This window comes from Danio rerio, chromosome 9 (genome assembly GCF_052040795.2).
Source record: "Danio rerio strain M-AB ecotype USA chromosome 9, GRCz13ab, whole genome shotgun sequence".
In the NCBI taxonomy this organism is placed as follows: domain Eukaryota; kingdom Metazoa; phylum Chordata; class Actinopteri; order Cypriniformes; family Danionidae; genus Danio; species Danio rerio.
This window is the reverse complement of record NC_141029.1, coordinates 54158058-54180000: the sequence shown is the minus strand read 5'-3', so window position 1 is coordinate 54180000 and position 21943 is coordinate 54158058. Positions and strand designations below refer to the sequence as shown.

The 21943-nt window shown below is 42.0% G+C and overlaps 1 protein-coding gene and 1 long non-coding RNA gene across 11 annotated transcripts in view; both read left to right on the top strand.

Annotated features, from left to right (window-relative positions):
• The window catches only part of LOC147835440 (uncharacterized), a 456431-nt gene that overhangs the window by 287232 nt on the left and 147256 nt on the right, over positions 1-21943 (top strand). The window lies entirely within an intron of this gene.
• tanc1b (tetratricopeptide repeat, ankyrin repeat and coiled-coil containing 1b) overlaps positions 1-21943 on the top strand; it is a 326871-nt gene that overhangs the window by 294552 nt on the left and 10376 nt on the right. For 7 of the 10 annotated variants that reach the window (XR_015499911.1, XM_087268444.1, XM_087268443.1 and 4 more), the window contains 5 exons: positions 3157-3235; positions 10873-11006; positions 11087-11210; positions 15752-15927; positions 20439-20571. Coding sequence is in view for 7 of the 10 variants with exons in the window: in XM_087268444.1 (XP_087124570.1) it covers positions 3157-3235; positions 10873-11006; positions 11087-11210; positions 15752-15927; positions 20439-20571 (646 nt within the window). In the remaining 3 variants the exon portion in view is untranslated. Of the gene's footprint in view, positions 1-2474; positions 2614-3156; positions 3613-5249; positions 5399-10872; positions 11007-11086; positions 11211-15751; positions 16714-17842; positions 20157-20438; positions 20572-21943 lie in introns of those variants that run through there. The other 3 variants (XR_015499912.1, XR_015499913.1, XM_087268451.1) reach the window with 3 other exon arrangements.

Below are 21943 nucleotides of genomic sequence, written 5' to 3'. Positions count from 1 at the left end.
AATTGGGTCACTCCTTGCGCCACATTGCGCCGGGTGTGAGATTGGGCCCTACATATGAAAGCTGAATTAAATCTGAATTAAAAAGATTAGACTCCATGCGGACCTTCTTGCTGTGAGGCGCAAAACTTGCTGTGCTAACCACTGAGCCATCGAGCCACCAATAATAACAAATCATCTTCTCAAATACAAAATCTGCGGTATATACTGCATTCACAGTTTCACAACAAACTATTATGTCACCTTATGTCAAATATAAACTCTCATTACGTCAACCACCGCCATAGGTTTAGATTTATCCAGAGCTAAGCAGTTTAGGAGTGATTCACATTTAGTTTGCTTTGTTTTAGCAGCTCTCTGACAGTCTGCATAAACAAGCCCACTAAACCAGCCAATCACCTACATCTATTACAAAACATGTCACATTTTAGCTCCTAAAACTGCAATATCTCTGGCATCTATGTCATTATCAGTGCTTAAATCCTGTTTATTTTCTTTCTCTGCTGCATCATTCACACTGAAGCATAACTAGCTGACATATTTGCATTGATAATAAAATATTGAACAAAAGTACAGTGTGTGCTGAACTCATGAGGTCCAGGCCTTGAAGTCTAATGAAGCTTATAGATGCTGTATGGATGTGGTTGCCATGGGAGAGCAGCCATAGCAACAGGCCGGTCTCTGAGGTCAAGATGTGCGAGGCTTGACAGAAACAGAGGGATGAATCTCGTGTGTGTTTTATTCTCAAGTTCAGACTCAATGCATTCCTGCATCTTTATATTGATCAGCACAGATCAACACCGAGATCTACTGTCAACTTCAAGATCTTGCCTGCATTCATTTTCCTTATATTAATCTGGGGTTGCCACAGCGAAATGAACCGCCAACTTATCTAGCATATTTTTATCCTTTCAGCTGCAACCCATCACAGGGAAACACCCATACACACTCATACACTACGGACAATTTTAGTCTATTCAATTCCCCTACAGCACATGTGTTTGGACTGGGGGAAACCTGAGCACCTGGAGGAAACCCAAGCCAACACGGGGAGAACATGCAAACTCCACAGAGAAATGACAACTGGCCTAGCCGGGGCTCGAACCAGCGTCTTGCTGTGAGACGATCGTGCTACCCATTCCAGCACCGTGACGCCCTGCCTGCATTTAATTAAATAATATAATAATAATATTAATTAAATAATATTAATAATAATAATAAAAATTTATTCATTTTCTTGTCGGCCTAGTCCAGGGGTGTCAAACTCAATTCCTGGAGGGCCGCAGCCCTGCACAGTTTAGTTCCAACCCTGCTCCAACACACTTACCTGAAGGTTTCAAACAAGCCTGAAGGACTCAATTAATTTGATCAGGTGTGTTTAATTAGGGTTGGAACTAAACTCTGCAGAGCTGCGGCCCTTTTGGAACTGAGTTTGACACCTGTGGCCTAGTCCCTTCATTAATTCGGGGTCGCCACAGCGGAATGAACCGCTAATTTTTACGCAGAGGATGCCCTTCCAGCCGCAACCCATCTCTGGGAAACTTCCACACACACACACATTCACACACACACTCATACACTACGGACAATTTAGCCTATCCAATTCACCTGTACCGCATGTCTTTGGACCGTGGGGGAAACCGGAGCACCCGGAGGAAACCCACGCAAAGGCAGGGAGAACATGCAAACTCTACACAGAAACGCCAACTGAGCCGAGGTTGCTATGAGGCGACAGCAGTACCTACTGCGCCACTGCCTCGCCATATAAAAATTATAATAATAAAATCTATGATAATAATAATAATTTTATCTATAATAACTTACATAATATTCATCTTAATTACCATCTTTCTACCATCATAATTAACATCTTAATTAGTGCATCTTAATAACTTAATTAACATTCATCTTAATTACTCAATAATCATACAACAAATAAACAAAGTATACAATTGTATACTTTGTTTATTTGTTGTATGATTATTGAGTAATTAAGATGAATTATATTATGCTGTATCATTCTGTGTCTGGTATCGAGTGGTTTGGTGATATGGATTCGCTCCACCTACATTTCACGTCAGCTCACCTGCTTAAGTAAGGGCACACAGGTGATGGGTGATCTGCTGGCAGGTGTAGCAGGGTTTTTTGACCGTGTTTTCTTTGTGGCTTTTGTGTTCAGATCTTTTAATTTATATTTTGGTCAATAAAAAAAAAACTATTTCGAAAATATTTAAAATGCAGAAACTAATTATCTTTGCTCCAACAGAGCCCCCCGCCCTACTGCACCATTTCTATACAATATATTACGCACATTATTAATCTGTTTTACATCATGTCATGATATATACATACATACAAGTAGATAAAAGTTCTATTATATGTTCACTCATCTATTGTGTGTGTGTGTGTGTGTGTGTGTGTGCGTGTGTGTGCGTGTGTGTGTGCGTGCGTGCGTGCGTGCGTGTGTGTGTGTGCAGTTAAAGTCAGAATTATTAGCCCCCCTTTGAATTTTATTTCTTTTGTAAATATTTCCCAAATGATGTTTAACAGATTCAGGAAATTTTCACAGCATGTCTGATAATATTTTTTCTTCTAGAAAAAGTATTATTTGTTTTATTTCAGCTACAGTAAAAGCTGTTTTAAATTTTTTTAAAAGACATTTTAAGGTCGAAATGATTTGCCCCTTTAAGCTATATTTTTTTTGCCAATAGTCTACAGAACAAACCATCATTATACAATAACTTGCCTAATTACCCTAACCTGCCTAATTACCCTAATTAACCTAGTTAAGCCTTTAAATATCACTTTAAACTGTATAGAAGTGTCTTGACAAAATATCTAGTCAAATATATTTAATATATATATAAATATTTACTGTCATCATGACAAAGATAAAATAAATCAGTTATTAGAGATGAGTTATTAAAACTGTTATGATTAGAAATGTGTTGAAGAAATCTGCTCTCAGAAATTGGGGAAAAAACTAAACAGGTGCTAATAATTCAGGGCGGCTAATAATTCTGACTTCAACTATATATATATATATATATATATATATATATATATATATATATATATATATATATATATATATATATATATATGTTGTGTGTGTGTGTTTTCTATTTTGTCTATATTGTCAATTTTGTGTTTTGGTAGGTTCTGGAAGGTTTACTGGCAATGAATGATGAGCTGTCGGTGCAGATTGATGCTCATGACACTCTGTGGGGAGAAACAGGTACGCTCACTTCATCTTCTTCATGTTTTTCTCTCAGTGTCTTTACTTCTGTTCCATTAGAAAGCTTGCAGTGAAATGTGGCTGTCTGTAGATGTTTTGTCAGGGGAAAAATATCATGATCAGAAACATAGTCTTGTTCTTGTGTTTGCCTCTTGAGCTCTCTGGATTCAGTGGGTACATTATAAAAGACTTTGCCAAAAAAAACTCCTGGGCTTTCTTGTTTAAATGTGTATTTCCCTGTGTAGACATTTCTGTGTGCGTTATTGTTTACTGAGCTCATAATTGTGTCTATTGAGCCTATAATATGCTACAGTAGAGTGGATCAGTGCCACACACTTTATTTCTGTTCATTTTTGCCTTGAGGATTTTGTTAAAGAGCCCATATTATACATGAAATAGGGTCATATCCTGGTTGTAAGGGTCTCCAACAACAGTCTAATATGCATGCAAGGTCAAAAAACACTTTCATGGTCTTATAATCTGCATTTATTTTTAGCTAATTATCCCAGCGACTCCTGTATGAATCGTCCAGTGATTCATTTGTTCCCAAACCCCTCCTTAGCGCGGAGCTAATCTGCGCTGATTGGACCGATGACAGTCTGTCGCGATTGGTCGACTGCCTTCAGTCAGAGAGGGAAATGGCCAATAGCTAATCAGCAATTTAAAAAGTAATCACAGTTCATACACGCTCGATAGTGTAGACGTGGATTTTAGCTGCCACACTATGGTGAGTGGATAGTGCCACGGATAACCGAACGAAGGAGACAGTCGTGTACTCGCCATACCACACACACACACACAAAAACACACACACACCTCCGGATGAAAACGCTCCCGCTTCCGCCCGCACCCGCCAGGTTTTAGCCTGAAAACCCGCTCCGTTTTCTGCCCGCCGCGCCCGGTCCCCGGCCCGGAGCGGAGAACACAACCAAAAATCACCCAGTATACAGTCCAGACAGCCAAGCTGTCTGTTTAAACACACACACACACAGCACAAAGCTCGTTCGTTCGTTCGTTCGTTCGCTCTCTCTCTCTCTCTCTCTCTCGCTCTCTCTCATACGCGCGCGTGCGCACTAACACACACACACAAGCACCACGCAGACTCTCTTTCTAATTCGCATAGCAATATCTGTGATATTGCTAGACAGCCCGCTCCCGTCCCAAATTAAACCCGTTACCGACCGCTCCCGCGATTTATTCGGAAATTTATTCCCGCGGCTGTCCCCGCGCCAGATTTCTGCGGCGCGGGAATAAATTTCCGAATAAATCGCGGGAGCAGAACTCTAGCACGGAGCTCCATAAACAAGCAGCACGCGTCGCGTTTTTAACGTGACTTTGCACGCGATAAGATAAAATATCCAGTTAACCTGATACAGTACACGCGGTTACAAGTAACAAATCACAACTAAATACATTTACAAGCTAGAGTAAACGAGGCAACAACTTTAACCGCATGTACTTACACTTGAGAATTGGAAGAAACCCATCCTGACGTCCATCAGTAACTCTTTACTGATCCTTCCTTTAACAAACTCAGATGAAATATTCTTTGTAGCATGTAGTTTCCAGAAGTTTCCAACTGCTTGGTTATAATGCTGATGTTTCATCTTGGGGTAGAGACTCAATATATGTCCATCTGCAGTGTGACTTCAATCGACCGGCATGTTTGTGTGCGTGTGTTTGTGGGTGTGCGTGTGTTTGTGGGTGTGTGTGTGTGTCTGGGTTTCTGCGTCAGAGGGCGGGGCTTCAGGTTTGAAATCTCCCGGGTTTGCGCGTGCACGTGAATAACTTGGTTTCGTTCGTACGTCATGGCGAAACACCTAATGAGTCGGTATCAAGGCGACTCATTTGAAGCACTATGAGTCGACTCTTTTATAGATGAATCAACCGTTTTAAACACTGTACACTAACAGATTTAAGCCTTAGCTGGATACTTCACTTCATTTAGAGCTGTGTTACACACTACATGGAGGGGAATTTTCAAAAACCCATAATATGGGCTCTTTAAACAAAGACGTAATTTGTAAATATAAAATATAAAACTATCTATTTAACATTATGAGTTGTATCTATAAAATGCAATAATATTCAAGTTCAGTGTTTCAGGTAGTGAAAACTACCCAGGTAGCCAGGGTAGTGTTGCATGTTTGGTTTGTTGCTTATAAATATACAAATAAATATATAAATAAATTATAAAAACACACACACACTCACTCGCACACACACACACACAGGGCCGGCGCTTCCATAGAGGCAACCTAGGCGGCCGCGTAGGGCGGCAGAATAGAGAGGGCGGCGTCCCCGAAACTACCCTCACCACCCGCGCCCTCATCCGCGTCTAGGGTGGCAGAATAGAGAGAGCGGCATCCCCGAAACTATCCTCGCCACCCGTGCCCACAATTATATCCACGTCTAGGGTGGCAGAATAGAGAGAGCGGCGTCCCCGAAACTACCCTCGCCACCCGTGCCTCAGTTATATCCGCGTCTAGCGCGGCAGAATAGAGAGGGTGGCGTCCCCTGAACTACCCTCGCCACCCGCGCCTCAGTTATGGCCGCGTCTAGGGCGGTTTTACTTTAGGTTTGAGGGCGGCGTGACCGTCCTTTGCCTAGAGCGGCAGTTCAGCTTGCTCCGGCCCTGCACACACACACACACACACTGTCCACTTTATTAGGTGCATTAGGTCATTAGAAAATTTCTAATCATCCAATCACATGGCAGCAACTTGATGCATTTAGGCATGTAGACATGATCAAGACGATCTGCTGCAGTTCAACCCGAGCATCAGCATGAGGAAGAAAGGGGATTTAAGATGACATGGTTGTTGGTGCAAGACGGGCTGGTCTGAGTATTTCAGAAACTGCTGATCTACTGGGATTTTCACACACAACCATCCTGGGTTTACAGAGAATGGTCCCAAATGAAGAAAACATCCAGTGAGCAGCAGTTCTGTGGGCGCAAATGCCTTGTTGATGCCAGAGGTCAGAGGAGAATGGCCAGACTGGTTCCAGCTGATAGAAAGGCAACAGTAACTCAAATAAGCACTCGTTACAACCGAGGTCTGCAGAAGAGCATCACTGAACACACAACACGTCCAACCTTGAGGCGGATGGGCTACAGCAGCAGAAGACCACACCGGGTGCCGCTCCTGTCAGCTAAGAACAGGAAACTGAGGCTACAATTCACACAGACTCACCAAAACTGGACAATAGAAGATTGGAGAAACGTTGCCTGCTCTGATGAGTCTCCATTTCTGCTGCCACATTCGGACGGTCGGATCAGATTTTGCCGTCAACAACATGAAAGCATGGATCCATCCTGCCTTATATCAGTGGTTCAGGCTGGTCATGGTGGTGTAATGGTGTGGGGGAGATTTTCTTGGCACACTTTGGGTCCATCAGTACCAATTGAGCATCATGTCAACGCCACAGCCTACATGAGTATTGCTGCTGACCATGTCCATTCCCTTTATGACCACAGTGTACACATCTTCTGATGGCTACTTCCAGCAGTCATCATGTCATAAAGCATGAATCATCTCAGACTGGTTTCTTGAACATGACAATGAGTTCACTGTACTCAAATGGCCTCCACAGTCACCAATCTCAATCCAATAGAGCACCTTTGGGATGTAGTGAAACGGGAGATTGGCATCATAGTTGTGCAGTCGACAAATCTGCAGCAACTGCGTGATGCTATCCTGTCAAGATGGAGCAAAATTTCTGAGGAATATTTCCAATATCTTGTTGAATCTGTGCCACGAAGGATTAAGGCAGTTCTGAAGGCAAAAGGGGGTCCAACCCTGTACTAGTAAGCTGTACCTAATAAAGTGGCCGGTGAGTGTAATGTTGCTAGGTTGCTGCTTTGGTTTTTCAGGTGGTTGCCAGGGTAGTGTTGGCATGTGTGTGTGGTTGCTAAGATATGGGTTGTTCCAGACAGTCAGACAGAAGTTTAGAGTTGTGAGAGTTACCGTGGGTTCTTTTATCTCTGAAGATCAAAGAGATGTTGATTCCTCATCATTTGAGCTCTTTGATGTGCAGCAGACGTTTTGTGTGGGATGCAGACGGAACAATCCCTGTGTTTACTGTTGCACTGTGGGGGGCTCGCACTCTCTGTGTGTGTGTGTGTGTGTGTGTGTGTGTGTGTGTGTGTGTGTGTGTGTGTATGTGTATGTGTATGTGTGTGTGTGTGTGTGTGTGTGTGTGTGTGTGTGTGTGTGTGTGTGTGTGTGTGTGTGTGTTGGTCAGGTTGGTGGCATGTCCACTTGATTTCAGTGAATCCTGCTGAAATGTTCTTATAATTATAATGAAATCTCAATGTGAAACTGCATTGTGGTGCTGAAAATAGGCTGAATTCTCAAGCAAAATACCCTTTTCTTATTGTTTGAATGTATTCTTGAGCTGTGAGATTTCAGTGGTGTTTGTGGGCATGAACAGACTCGTACGACTATAAAAATAGAGAAGTGTTCAGTTGTTGTTTTTTTTCTGTTCGATTTGATTCTCGAGGAGCAAACAAGCACTTGAATTCCCAGCTCTGCTGAAACACAGAGTTAACCTTCAGCTCTGTTAGATCAATGTAAGACTTTAAATGAGCTAAAACACAAGTTTTTGTAGCGAGGCTTAAAAAGGGAGACCCTCAGTGACTTCATGGGATGCTGATGAAAGATTTATTTTAATATGAATGATGTTTTTGTAGTATGTGATGTCAATATTTCTGTTTTATGACGCATAAAACACTCAGAAATGTCCTAGAAAAGAGCCATTCTGCCCTGTAAAATCATTCGTTCATTCATTCATTCATTTTCTTGTCGGCTTAGTCCCTTTATTAATCTGGGGTCGCCACAGCGGAATGAACCGCCAACTTATCCAGCAAGTTTTTACGCAGCTGATGCCCTTCCAGCCGCAACCTATCTCTGGGAAACATCCACACATACACACACACTACGGACAATTTAGCCTACCCAATTCACCTGTACCACATATCTTTGGACTGTGGGGAAACCGGAGCACCCGGAGAAACCCATGCGAACGCAGGGAGAACATGCAAACTCCACACAGAAACGCCAACTGAGCCGAGGATCGAACCAGCGACCTTCTTGCTGTGAGGCAAACGTGTTACCCACTGCCCTCAATCTTTCATACAATGAAAGTAATTAATCCAAGCTTTAAGCCCAATACCAATTATATTTTCTACCCCTTACCGTTCCCCTTGGCCCTTACAACCGAGGGTTAGGGGGAAGGGCTTCAAAATTTACCCCTAAGAATTGGGACAGCACCTGCGCACGTCATCATATGTCCTCACGATCTCCTGCTTCTCCTGTGAGATCAGACGATGGCGACTGCTGTAGTGATTCCAGTTGTGTTATTTTCTGGTATTTATCTATAACAGTCTACTGTGGCATTAAGATCGTAACTTTACAGTGTATTTACACAGTGGCCATATTCATCAATGTAAACACACCAAAAACAACATTAACATTATAGCAGACACTGCAAAACGGCAATTTACAGCCACTAGACATTACTGACAGGGTATTCCAGTGTCAGAACATTGTGGGACTGCTGTACAGGAGTTATTAATTGGGATCAGAGATCGTGAAATTTAGAGAGGGTTTTTTTTTTTTTTTAAGCATGACGGTAAAACACGAACATGGTAATGAATATATTAAAACATTTGTTTGTTTGAAGTAAAAATTAGTAATGATGACAAAAAAATACTAATTTGTGGATCTCTTTACTTCCGGGTGCAGCAATACTGCCGCTGTGTCTGGTGCATTCTGGGAAATTTTCTTACCCCTTGGTTTCAAGTTCGTTCGAAGGGCTATTCACCCCTTCCCCTTAGCCCTACGCCTTCAAGCTAAAGAGAATTGGGACACCCCTACCACTTGGCGTGCACGCGCAAAACGATGGGTAGGGGTTACAGGAAGGGCTAAGGGGTAGAATTGGGATTGGGCCTTTCCCAGACAGATTTATATAGTCTGTAGACTCAAATATACTTTATAATCAAACTTGTATCAATATCATCATGATCCGACGCTTTCTAAACTGCTTTTTCATCATTTTTCTTGTTTATTTTGTTATTGAGAGAAGAAAAAAAAAACAGGTAATCATTTACATATCTGTCTAAACATTGCTCTCAGCAGTGTGGACTTTGCCTGGATGTTCACTATCAGTATATCACTGCAAATTTGAACAAAACAAAAAAATGATCTGCTACCTGCAGACCTACATGTCCACTGGTGTCGCTTTTTGAATTTTACATAGAGCTCCATTTAAAGGCACATTATGTAACATTATTTTCATTACAATATTCAAAATCCCCTAGAAAGTTGACTCTTATACTTAGGGTGCTTTCACACCTACACTTTTGTTTCGGAACGTATCTCGTTTGCTCAGTTAGCGCGGTTCGTTTGGCATATGTGAACAGGGCACATCTGTTCCGCGCCAAAGTAATCGCTCCGAGATCGCTTGAATGAGGTGGTCTCGGCTCGATTGAAACGAACCCTGGAGCGGTTCGATTGCAGTGAGAAAGCGATCCGATCCGAGCGCGGTTATATCACAGTGTTTTATGAATATGTAATAGGCTTACGGCTATATGAAGAGAGAATTGTGAGTAGGGCGGGAAGTTTCGCGAGTCTCCGGATGCCCGCAAACGAGTGATGATCTCCCGGTAATCTCGCGTCTCTCTCCCAGTCCTCAAATAGGCATCGTCGCGCACCCTTCTCACCCCTCCCTACCGCGTCTCTCCTCAGACACGTCACGCGCACACCCTGTCAATCACCACCAAACCACCACCTCTCCTGACAGCTGAGCGGGACGCTGCAAAATAAACCCTGACACTCTGACCAATGTGAGGAGAGTTTACTCGCACGTGTCTTGTTTTAGCTCTTTTGGTCCGATTAGAAACTTTGCAGTGTGAAAGCGAACCGCTCCAAGAGCAAAGAGCAACAATGTAGCAATTGTAATCTCTGTTTCGGAACAACTGAATCGATTCACAGGTGTAAAAGCACCCTTATATTATCCCAAACGTTTGCTAGAATGTTCATATCCAGAGAAACTAGCGATGATTTCTGTCTGATGATCGACTCTGATTCCACTCTGCGTCATTAAAATATGCCTTTGTTTGTTGTGAATAGACGCCCTCTAGTGGCCAAAATTACACACTGTGCCTTTAATTCACAAATCAATGCATGTTGTCCAGAATCCAGATTCAGAGTAAATGACATGCCATTGATATTGTTTATTTTGCTTAAATTCATTCATTCATTTTCTTTTTGGCTTAGTCCCTTTATTAATCTGGGGTCGCCACAGCAGAATGAACCACCAACTTATCCACCAAATGTTTTACGCAGTAGATGCCCTTCCAGCTGCAACCCTTCAATGGGAAACATCCATACACACTCATTTACACGCATACAATATACACTACCCAATTCACCTGTACCGCATGTCTGGACTGTGGGGAAAACTGGAACACCCACACCAATGAGGGGAGAACATGCAAATTCCACACAGAAATGCCAACTGACCCAGCCGAGCTACCTTCTTGCTGTGAGGTGACAGCACTACCTACTGTGCCACCGCGTCGCCTGTTTTGCTTTTATTCTGACTTTAATGATAATCCTCTGCTCTTTCCTCAGCTCTGACTGCAGCCGCAGGACGGGGGAAGATGGAGGTGTGCAGCTTCCTGTTAAAGCGGGAAGCGCAAGTTCAGCAGGTAAACAGGAGAGGAGCGTGTGCTCTGTTCTGCGCAGTCCGACAGGGACACTGGCAGGTGAGTGGCTGCGCCAACCAAACCACAACTCCTCTTCCTCCAGCAGAAATGTTTAATGGAGAAACGTCTCTCTTTCTCAGATTGCAGATCTGCTCCTGCAGCACGGAGCCGATGTGAACGTCAGTGATAAACAGGGCCGAACGCTGCTCATGGTGGCGGCATGTGAAGGACATCTGAGTACAGCCGACTTCCTGCTGTCTAAAGGTGAGATATCAGTACTTTATCCTTTGCAAAGATCCAAACTGTCTGTTTATATGATACAGATTGTATTAAAGCAGATTAAAGTCTGTGTAAAGTCTAAGGGCTTTATTTTAAAGGTCCATGCGCAAAGCGCAAAACTCAAACGCTTTCAGGGCGTGTCAGAATCCACTTTTGCTAATTTAAGGAAGGAAAAATCCGCTTTGCGCCGTGGCGCACGGTCTAAAAGGGTTGAGTTTATTTTCTTAATGAGTTATAGGTGTGTTTTGAGAATAAACCAATCAGAGTCTCGTCTCCCATTACCTTTAATAGTTAGTTACATCGCGCCATGAGCACATTTGCTATTTAAATGGCGTAAAGTAAGTGGAAGTGGAAGAACTGAACATTTTCACTAGCCAGAAAACAGTTAAACAGAGCATCTACAGAGCGACAATGAGAGATTCGTGGATAGGGAAACCTTGTACGCACAGACATAATTAATTTTGTTTGTTAAGCGCAAAGATTTGCTTCAAATCTATTTCTAAATTCAGTTCTAATTTTCAGCAAACGAATAAATGAACAATAATAACGAGTTATATCCTAATACACATGCTGCCCCATATGTCTAAAACCTGACAGGTGGACAAATCTGAGCTTGTTTTTAATAAGACAAATATAGATATTTATATAATAAATAACACTGCTAATAATAATAACATTATACAAAAGCAAATTGTTATGAATGAACTGAAAAAGCCTCCCGAGATGAAGAAGGCATAAAAGCAGTGATTTTTCATATTCATGTAGGCTAGAAAATAATATGTTTTGTAATATTTTAATCCTTTATATTTATATCCTATATCTATTCTTATTATATCCTATATATATCCTTAATGTTTTATTTCTATTTTATATGTAAAGATATTTGCGTATTGCTATACATCTTGTGAGTATTAAGCAGTGTGTAAGCGAGGCGCACCCTGCGCCAGACTTTAGACCTGCTTTGTTCTGGTCTAAAAAACAGACTATTACAGTTTCTCAAAATAGCAACGCGCCAAAACACGCCTGCTTTTTTAGACCAGAACGCCTATGGGCGCACATATCAGCGCAAATGCATTTGCTATTTAAAAAGCGTGGCGCAACGCCTTAAAACGACTCTTGCGCCGATCTGAAACTAGCAAATAACAATTGGGTCGCACCTTGCGCCACATTGCGCCGGTTGTATGATAGGGCCCTATATGTACAATGTTCATTTTGCTAGCTCTCATTGTGATTTATTAAGTGAACAATTCATCTATGCAAGTTTTTGTACTGAAAAAAGTTTGGCTTTGTCTTCAGTCTGAGCATCTGTCTAACGCCCCATTCACACGGGGCGTCAGTGTCAATATATTAATAACACTGCTGTGGAGACTGTACAGCAGATAAAATTCCTGGGGGTCCATGTTACTGAGATCCTGACTTGGTCTCTCCATACCACTTGTCTTGCGAAGAAGGCGCTCCAGCGACTGCACTTTCTGAGAAGGTTGAAAAGAGCATCAGCCAATCAATCCTCACAACTTTTTACAGAGGAGCTGTTGAGAGTGTTCTTACTAATGGCATCTCCCTTTGGTATGAGAATAGCAGTGTGTCTGATAAGAGCACCATTAAGAGGATCATAAAGTCAGCTGAAAGGTCTGTTGGAGTCAAAATGACATCTATCGAGGAACTTTACCAACGCCGTTGTCTGTTTAGGGCAAATAACATTTTAGGGGATCCAACCCACCCTGGTCATAGCCTGCTCTCACTCATGCCATCAGGCAGGCGTTACAGAAGTCTGAGGAGCAAATCAGTGCGGTTTCGAGACAGTTTTTATCCTGTCATTATAAGACTTTTAAATAATACCATTTCTTAAGCATTGTTGAAAGCTAGTGTTAAATAATAAATAAATTTGTTAAACTAGCATAAATTGTTAATATTACAACAAATGGTGAAATAGGTATTTAAGTATTAAGCTATTCTCTTCAGAGATTTTTAAAAAATGGGTTATATCTTATATAATTATATGTTTTATATTTTATGTAATTATAAAAGCTTATTTATCATGTTAGGATTTTATAGTGTTTTTATAGTGATGTTTTTTTTATGTTCTTGTTGGGTCTGTTGCAACGTAATTTCGTTCTGCATTACAATTCTATTGTGATGATTTGAATGACATAAATAAAGGAAACTGAAACTGAACGCTTCCCATTCACTTTGAATGGTTGACGTCAGGCGTTGCTGAACTGCATTGTGGATCCCTCAGCGCTGCTTCAGAGGCGTTGCTCGCTGCAGAAGTTGGGACTAGCTCAACTTTTCAATGGAAGCTTTTGATGGAAGCGTCAGCCAATCAGATCGCTGTATGCAAATACACCAGCTAGACAGTGGCCTATTGCTGACTGAATTTCATTGGCTGACGCTTCTATGACGATCGTTTCAGCCCCAACGTCAGACACGCCTTCAGTCAAGCGTTGACGCTGAAGCCCCGTGTGAATGAGGCGGAAGTGTTTGACTCTTTCTCTTTAATTCTTAGCCACGTCCCCCTAACCGTTAGTTTGCTACGAGAGACTGATGTGCAGAGAGAGATAGCCCCGTCCCCTACTCAATATTTCCTTTCAGTTGGAAGTACATTAACATACTGAAATAAAGACTTCTGGTAAAAAGTAATAAATGTATAAATAGAAAGCAGGAATGCAAACTATTAGAGCTCTCAAAAATAGCGCATTAACGCACGTGATTAATTTGAATATTTAAATATTGATTAATATCTAAATATTTATAGGGCAGGCGCATGCATAGAGGCAACCTAGGGCAAAATAATAGTGAGCGAACCTCCCGGTCCTAATTTTTATCCGCTACACCCACCCCCTCGATCATTAATATTGTGCGTAGGTCTTAATTCATTTTAGGGCCTACTCACACTATGCCATCCGTACTGTGCCCAGGCCCGTTTCCCGGATCGTTTGAGAAGTGTGAGTGCGCTGAATCGGGCTCAAGCACGGTTCACTTGGCCGGCCCTGGCCCGGTTGGAAGAGGTGTGCCTGAGCGCGGTTCACTTGGGCTTTGCAAAACGCGCCAAAGCCCAAAACTGAAAGCGAGACGTGACTTTTAAGGGACTGTTTCATATGGATTTATTAATCATTCTTACTGTTCAGTGAACGCAAACTGTCGTAGTTTATTAAAGACGAGAACTCCTCACTGCACGACAGCTGCACCTTCAGCAGACCTCCTCATTCCTGCAGCACGAGAGCTTTATGACTGTTTATGAGCGCCAAAATGGTGGATCTGTTCGGCGAAATATCTGACTGCGTGTCCCCGCATCCCTAAGGACTGTTTGATGAAATATTTGACGGCATATCAAATGACTGAAACGATAGAACTAGAGAAATCTCCTCTGTGCTGCTGAGTGAGAGAGCACATCTCGCTGAACAGCGCAGCAGCGATGACGTAAGCGTGCCGAGGCCCGTTTGTGGTGTGAGTGCGGGCCGTCGGGGAAGACGGGAGGGGGGACAAGCGTGCTTTGGCCCGGTTCGAGGCAACTGTACCTAGTGTGAGTACGGCCTCAAACAGCTCTTAGGGCCTACTCACACTATGTTATCCGAACTGTGCCCAGGCCCATTTCCTGGATTGTTTGAGAAGTGTGAGTGCTCTGAATCGGGCTCAGGTACGGTTCACTTGGCTGGCCCTGGCCCTGTTGGAAGAGGGGGGCCAGAGCGCAGTTCTTATGGGCTTTGCCACAGTACGCTTGTGTGTGAGTGCAAAATGCACCTGAGCCCGAAGCTGAAAGCGAGACGTGACTTATAAAGGACTGTTTAATATGCGTTTATTAATCATTCTTACTGTCTAATGAACACAAACTGAAGACGCAAACCCCTCACTGCACCACAGCTGCACCTTCAGCAAACCTCCTCATTCCTGCAGCACGAGGACTTTATGACTGTTTAAGAGCGTCAGCAGTGGCTGATCTGTTCTGCAAAATATTTGACTGCGTGTCACTGCATGTCAAACGACTTAAACTATATAACTAGAGAAATCTCCACTGTGCTGAGCGAGAGCGCTTACTGAACAGCGCAGCATCGATGACGTATATGTGCCTAATGCGATGTGAGTGCGGGCCGTCAGGGGACACAGGAGGGGTAACCAGCGTGCTTTGGCCCAGTTCAAGGCAACTGTACATAGTGTGAGTACACCCTTAATCAGTCGGGCCAACACCTAATCAATAAATCCATCTCAATAGAACTTATAACAAAAGTACAATTTTTAACTCTATTCACCAATATGATTTAATTATCTTCCTTACACAGAGTGTCCGCGGGGTCTTAAAAAGTATTCAAAGATGATAAATCAATTATGAGAAAATGAAGGCATTTAAAAGGTATTAAAAAGTCTTACAAGGTCGTAAATTGTGTTCAATCAGTCTGATTGATGTAAGTTGAGATGACTAAAAGGTTCACTTCATTCTGCTAAAAAAAAAAGTCAGCAATAATTTTTCTTACAGTGTGTGACTGAATGAAAGTGAAAAGGGCTTGCCATACATCCTCTGCTTTTCCCAGGAGCCTCAGTGGCGTCGGTGGATAAGGAAGGGCTGACACCGCTCAGCTGGGCCTGTTTAAAGGGACACAAGAGCGTGGTGCAGTTTTTGGTGGAGAAGGGGGCAGTTATTGACCACTCGGACAAGAATGGACGCTCCCCGCTGGATCTGGCGGCTTTCTACGGAGATGCAGACATCGTAAGTCCATCACTAGTCTGTCCAGTGCTGTACTGAAAGCCATACTTGAATTAAAGTACTAGAAAAAGACTTTGTTAAAAGTGGTGTTAAAAGAGTGTCTGATATTTATTGTAATTAAGTATTGTTTTTTAATTTAATGTACTTAAGTAATAAAAGTCAATGCTGTATTCATTAATTATTTATTTAAATCAACAGTCTACTTAACAGAAAAACAAGCATGATTGTGTTCAGTTTTAACTAAAAAGGCTAAATTATTAGGTATAATAATAATAATAGTAATGCTTCGACTCACGGCTGGGCCAGTTGGCATTTCTGTCTGGAGTTTGCATGTTCTCCCCTTGTTGGTGTGGGTTTCCTCTGGGTGCTCCGGTTTCCCCCGGGTGCTCCGGTTTCCCCCGTAGTTCAAACTATAGGGGTATGGGGAAAAATACCTGATTGCGTTTTTTTTTTTTTTGACAGATACTGCGATTGCGATTTGAATTATGATTTAATTCAAGCTTGTGGCTGATTTAAATTTAATTCAAGCTTCAGCTCCATAATCTGTAAGCCGTGGTAACAATTCTGCAACAGCTTTTAAAATATCCCTGTTTTTGTTTGGTGTCTGTGACTTTGAAACTAAAATATTCCCATATTACAAATGCTGTTTGTCTTGGATATTAATTTGTCTATTAATGCTTCTGAAGCGGCAGACACCATCATCCCACTTGTCAGCGCTTTCCTGTTTGTTTTCTTTTTTTATTGTGGGCATAGTTCAGTTGTGCAATTCTGATTGGGCAAAACGTTAGTGTGCTCACAAGGGATGTAACGGTATCAGAATTTCACGGTACGGTAATACCTCGGTATGAATGTCACGGTACGGTATTTATTGAATCATTTACAGGAAAAAACAAAACTTATGAAAATACTCCAAAAAAGTGCCAAAAGTGTCAATGACATACAAATTAGCCATCTATCTGTAAGCTTTGAAACAGGAACTTCAATTTTAATAACAAAAAATTATTAAACCATGTAAAAAAATAAAGTTTCAATTTAGTATTGTTGAAAACTCATCACATTCAACATTTAATCACTCACTCACTTAGATAGAGATGGGTTTAAAGGAAAATTATCATATAACTATAATCTGGTAAAAGCTGGTATCTCTGGGTATTTACAATGTCCACTGCAACAGAAAAAAACCCTCTCATTTGGGACTGAGGTTTCTGGGACAGAGAGATATGACTTGGCCCATGTTGACAGCAGTGGGTAACGTTGTGCATTGTCTTTCCCCCACTTGAGAGGACAAACCATGAGTGAGATAGAGGTCTCATGTCTGCATCAATCTGAACAGTGTGCTGTGTTTCTGCAGTCCCCATGACTGATTAGTCGTATTCCCCAACTTGCAGGCACGTGCACACACAGTGCTCAACCTGTGCAGTGCACATGCCCTTTTTAGTCTTGGATAGAAAGTTCCCTTCCAAAATGATCAAAAGTGCCCCCGCGACGCGACATACCCTCCGTCCCCGCTTTACTGTACGCGCGCGACAACACAGCTGATAAGAACTCGCGCGACAACACAGCTGATAAGAACTTGCGCGACAACACAGCTGATAAGAACTTGCGCGACAACACAGCTATTCAGTACGCGCGCGGCTACAACACCCGCTTTAGGGTTTTCCAGCTCTTTTTCATCCCCGCTTCTAGCAGCACACTCCATTTCCGCATTACTGGATCTGTAGCGACAACAGACCGCAAGGGATTATGGCCAAGCCTGGGCTGATGGGAATTGTAGTTTCCGGTACCTCCCGTTCGCTTCATTCGCCTGAGCAAATTTTCTCAGAAGACCTATAGTTTTACCGAGTCATGCGACTACGGTAATATCGAAAAAAATTAATATTGTGGTATGACGGTATTTACAATACCGTTACATCCCTAGTGCTCACTCAATCCGCTTGTTAAATGTGACGTCACGCAAAGCGGCTTCCGAGTCCAAGAGCTCTATTCAACTGTATGGGGAGACTCATGAAATGGTAATAATAAACGTTTACAAAGCGATTTAATACTTTCGAAAATCACGATCGCAGTATATATGTCCATGCCTAATATCCGATGGCCAGAGAGTGATTCATTTTTTTTATAATTTCTTAAAATGTTGGTATTTGTGATGCAGCAAGCCCAGAGATTGTTGTGTACACTATGACTGTATATAAAATTAACTTTAATGTGTGATATCAATCAAAAGTGATCATAAACGAATAATTTCTAAACTCAAATGAGTGGCGGCTTGGACCCGGAAACAGTCTTACATACGTGTCACCACTTAACAAGCGGATTGGCTAGTAATAAAGCACAGTCAGATCACACGATTTCAGCATGTTTTCCTTGATATAGAGTAGTTGTGTTGGGGAGTTGTAAACGACAAGTGAAGTTTATTCATAAACTAATTCCGAGAGGATCATGTGATTATGATTGGACACGGCTGGTTCTGCATTAGCATGTATGATACACCAATCAGGCCATTCCTAACCCACTATAAAGAGCCAGCGTTTTTTCACTACAGTCATCTTCGATTTGAAGAATCCCCCCTTCCATCCCTACCTCTTCACCTATCCCTCCATAGGGCTGCACGGTGGCCCAGTGGTTAGCACTGTCGCCTCACAGCAAGAACGCCACCGGTTCTAGTCTTTTAACAAGCCGGCGGTCGTTTCTGTGCGTAGTTTGCATGTTCTTCCCGTGCTCGCGTGGGTTTTCCCCGGGTCCTCCGGTTTCCTCCCACATTCCAAAAACATGCACAACAAGTGAATTGATTAATCTAAATTTAGCACTACAGTCAATAGGGGTGTCACGATTTCGATTATCGAATGAAAAAATAGAATGGTCGATGCTGCCACGCCCCCATGTCACGTCAGCTTGGCTTGCCAAGCTGGAAAAAAACAGGCTTGTTGAAGTGCTTGTTAAACTGCAGAAGCAGGAGACCCGTCGACAGAGCTTAAACCCTCTCCTCTTTCGATGAAGTCGCGGGTGTGTAAGCATTTTGGATTTCCAGTGAGTTATGTTGACAACGTTCGTGTTGTCGACCAAAAAAAAAAACACAGTTTTGCAAGCTCTGCTATGTACGTATTACGTACGGTTCGTCCGTTAGACAACACCGGCATCGCGATCCTCCGCTCGCCCCCGCTGCAAATCCACTCGCGAAAAGTACACACTCAGACCCTGTTTACACTGTCGTTGTTTTTAAATGACATTTTAGAACGACAACGATTTGACATCCACAGTGGCGTGTAGCATTTCTGAGCAGCCCTCCTTCCTCACTACCTCTGGAAATGCACATCATGTGACCACACAGACACAGACGCACTCACAGCCATGCGCTCGAGACAGCAGGTGCAGGCAGTCAGAGGACTGCTTCAATCTTTCACTCACTTGTACTTAGTCATTTTAGCGAACACCTCAGATACTGTTGGCTGGTTCCTGTTGGTTGTGCGTCTTTTTTACCGACGCCATTATAACGACACAGATCACTGCCTATTCACGAGTCCCGCAGAAACAGTGATTGACAGGTGGTAATTATGTGTGTATCTTGCCTTTATTCATTTACTGTATGATTTGTTTATGGGTAAAACAAACACCATGCAGGTCAGGTAGTTTAAACGGTAGGCTACAAATAATTAATTGGTCATTAATTAATTATTCATAATCGAAAATCGAATCGAATCGTGCCTTTAGAATCGAAAATGTAATCGAATCGAGGATTTGGAGGATCGTGACACCCTTAACAGTCAATCCCTCACCCTGCTGCATATCTTTTCTTAGTACTCATTTCAGTCATCAGCTATTATCAAGGGGGAGTTCTCGAGATCTACCTGAGCTCAAGGCTCCCCTCTCGCCCTGGAAACGGGAGGGAGCCCAGGGCTTGAGGACCTTTTGAGCTCAGGGCTCTCTCCTGGGACAGCATGCCAAACTTGCTTATAATCAATCATCAGCTAAGTGTGAACTCTTGAAATGGAAATTGTGACACAAGATTCAATCATTTCTTCTTCGACAACCAATACCATGCCTGCGATGCCTCATGACACCATCACAGAAAGTCTAGCATGTTTAATTTTCTGAAGCATAGTGGACTGGTTTTGAAGCACTTTATTTGAGATGTTGTTTGTTATTTTTGTTTCCATATATATTCTATATTGCAGCCTCTTGCGATCAACTAATTGCAACGTTTCAAATTGCGATTCGATTAATCACACAGCCCTAGTCTAAATCCATGCACTATAGGTGTTTGAATGTGAGAATGTGACCGTGTATGGGTGTTTCCCAGGACTGGGTTGCGGCCGGAAGGCATCTGCTGTGTAAAAGTCATGCCAAAATAGTTGGCGGTTCATTCTGCTGTGGTGACCCCTCTTAAATGAGGGACTAAGGAAAATTAATGAATATATGTCACTTTTGATCAGTTGACTGTTAGACTCTTGAACACTACTGGATGCTGTGATGAAGTTGTGTGTGATTTGAAATGTGTGTGTGTGTGTGCGTTTGAGGTTCATTATCTGGTGGAGAAGGGTGCTGTGATCGAGCATGTGGATTACAGTGGGATGAGGCCGCTGGATCGAGCCATCGGCTGCAGAAACACCTCAGTAGTGCTGACTTTACTGAAGAAAGGAGCAAAACTAGGTGAGAAACACACGATAGAGACACACATTCATTTATTTACTCACTCGTTTAACCGGGAAGGTGCTATATATCTCAAGAACACTTTAAGTAACAATTCACAGCATTTACTACTGCGTATTACCTGTTTATTATTAAAATATGAATATGAAAATATGAACACTTATAGAGTTTGATCTTATTCTACATCCCTGACCCTGCCCAATACCTAAACCCAACTACTACCTTACTGACTATTATTAAGCAGCAAATTAGTTGTTTACTGAGTATACAGTCTTAATTAACAGTTTGTTGATAGTGTGAAATGTTACTTACGGTGCTTTATTTTATTTTTAACCATAACCCTGTCAAGACATGCAGCATAGGATACATTTACAAAGAATTACATTTTACAACACACACAAGATACTTAAAATAGTATATTTGCACATCTTTCCTCCTAAATCTCCAACATCACTGACTTGTGTTTGAGTGTGTGCGTGTGTGTGCATGTGTGTGTGTGTGTGTTATGCTGCTGCGTCCTCAGAACTGAACTTGTTTTAATTGACTTGAGCTCATTTAACTTACAATTATTCATCATTACAACAAGCACAGTGTATAAGAGTCATTTAAGAGTTAAAAGAGTTTAATTTAGCGTTTCTATAACATCACATGCTGGCACGGATGATATTTAAAGGTGATTCATGACATCTTTACCTAATTATTGATGTAGTTTTCCTTGCTCTTGCTAATGATGACACAGAACATACACTTTATATTTAATAAATACCATTTAAATAACTAACAATTTTTCCAAAAATGGCTAAAGTAGTCTTCAGCATAGCAAAAATAGAAATGTGTAAACAGGTTAATCTCATATAAACAGTATAGCTAGCATTTGTAGATGTTGGTTTTCTTTTCATTCGAGTTCTGTCGTGTCGCTTAATTAAACCGATGAACTGGATTTGCTATTGTAATTAAACAATGGCAGTGTTCATATTGCAATTCATTTCCATTCTAATCCCTAAATGAGATTTAAATCCGAGATTAAATTCACAAAGGAGCTGGATTAAAGTTAATGTGTCTTAAATGTTAATTAAAGCCGGGATCAAAGAGATGGTTTAGATGTCAGTCTGTTTTAATGCACGTCTATTGTTCAGTGCAGAAGTATTAACTATTATTTAGTAGGGGTGTAACGATTTATCATTGTACGATTTATTGCGATGCAAAAATGTCACAATATGCTTCGTGGCGTTATGACGATTTGATTACGATATGACGTCCGTTTTCTCTTATTAGTTGAGCTGTTTGCACGTGAGCTACGTTCCACCTGCTGTTGCACGTGAGTTCAGATTGCAGCAGCAGTAATGTTAGCAGATCAAGATGAGTGGAGCTG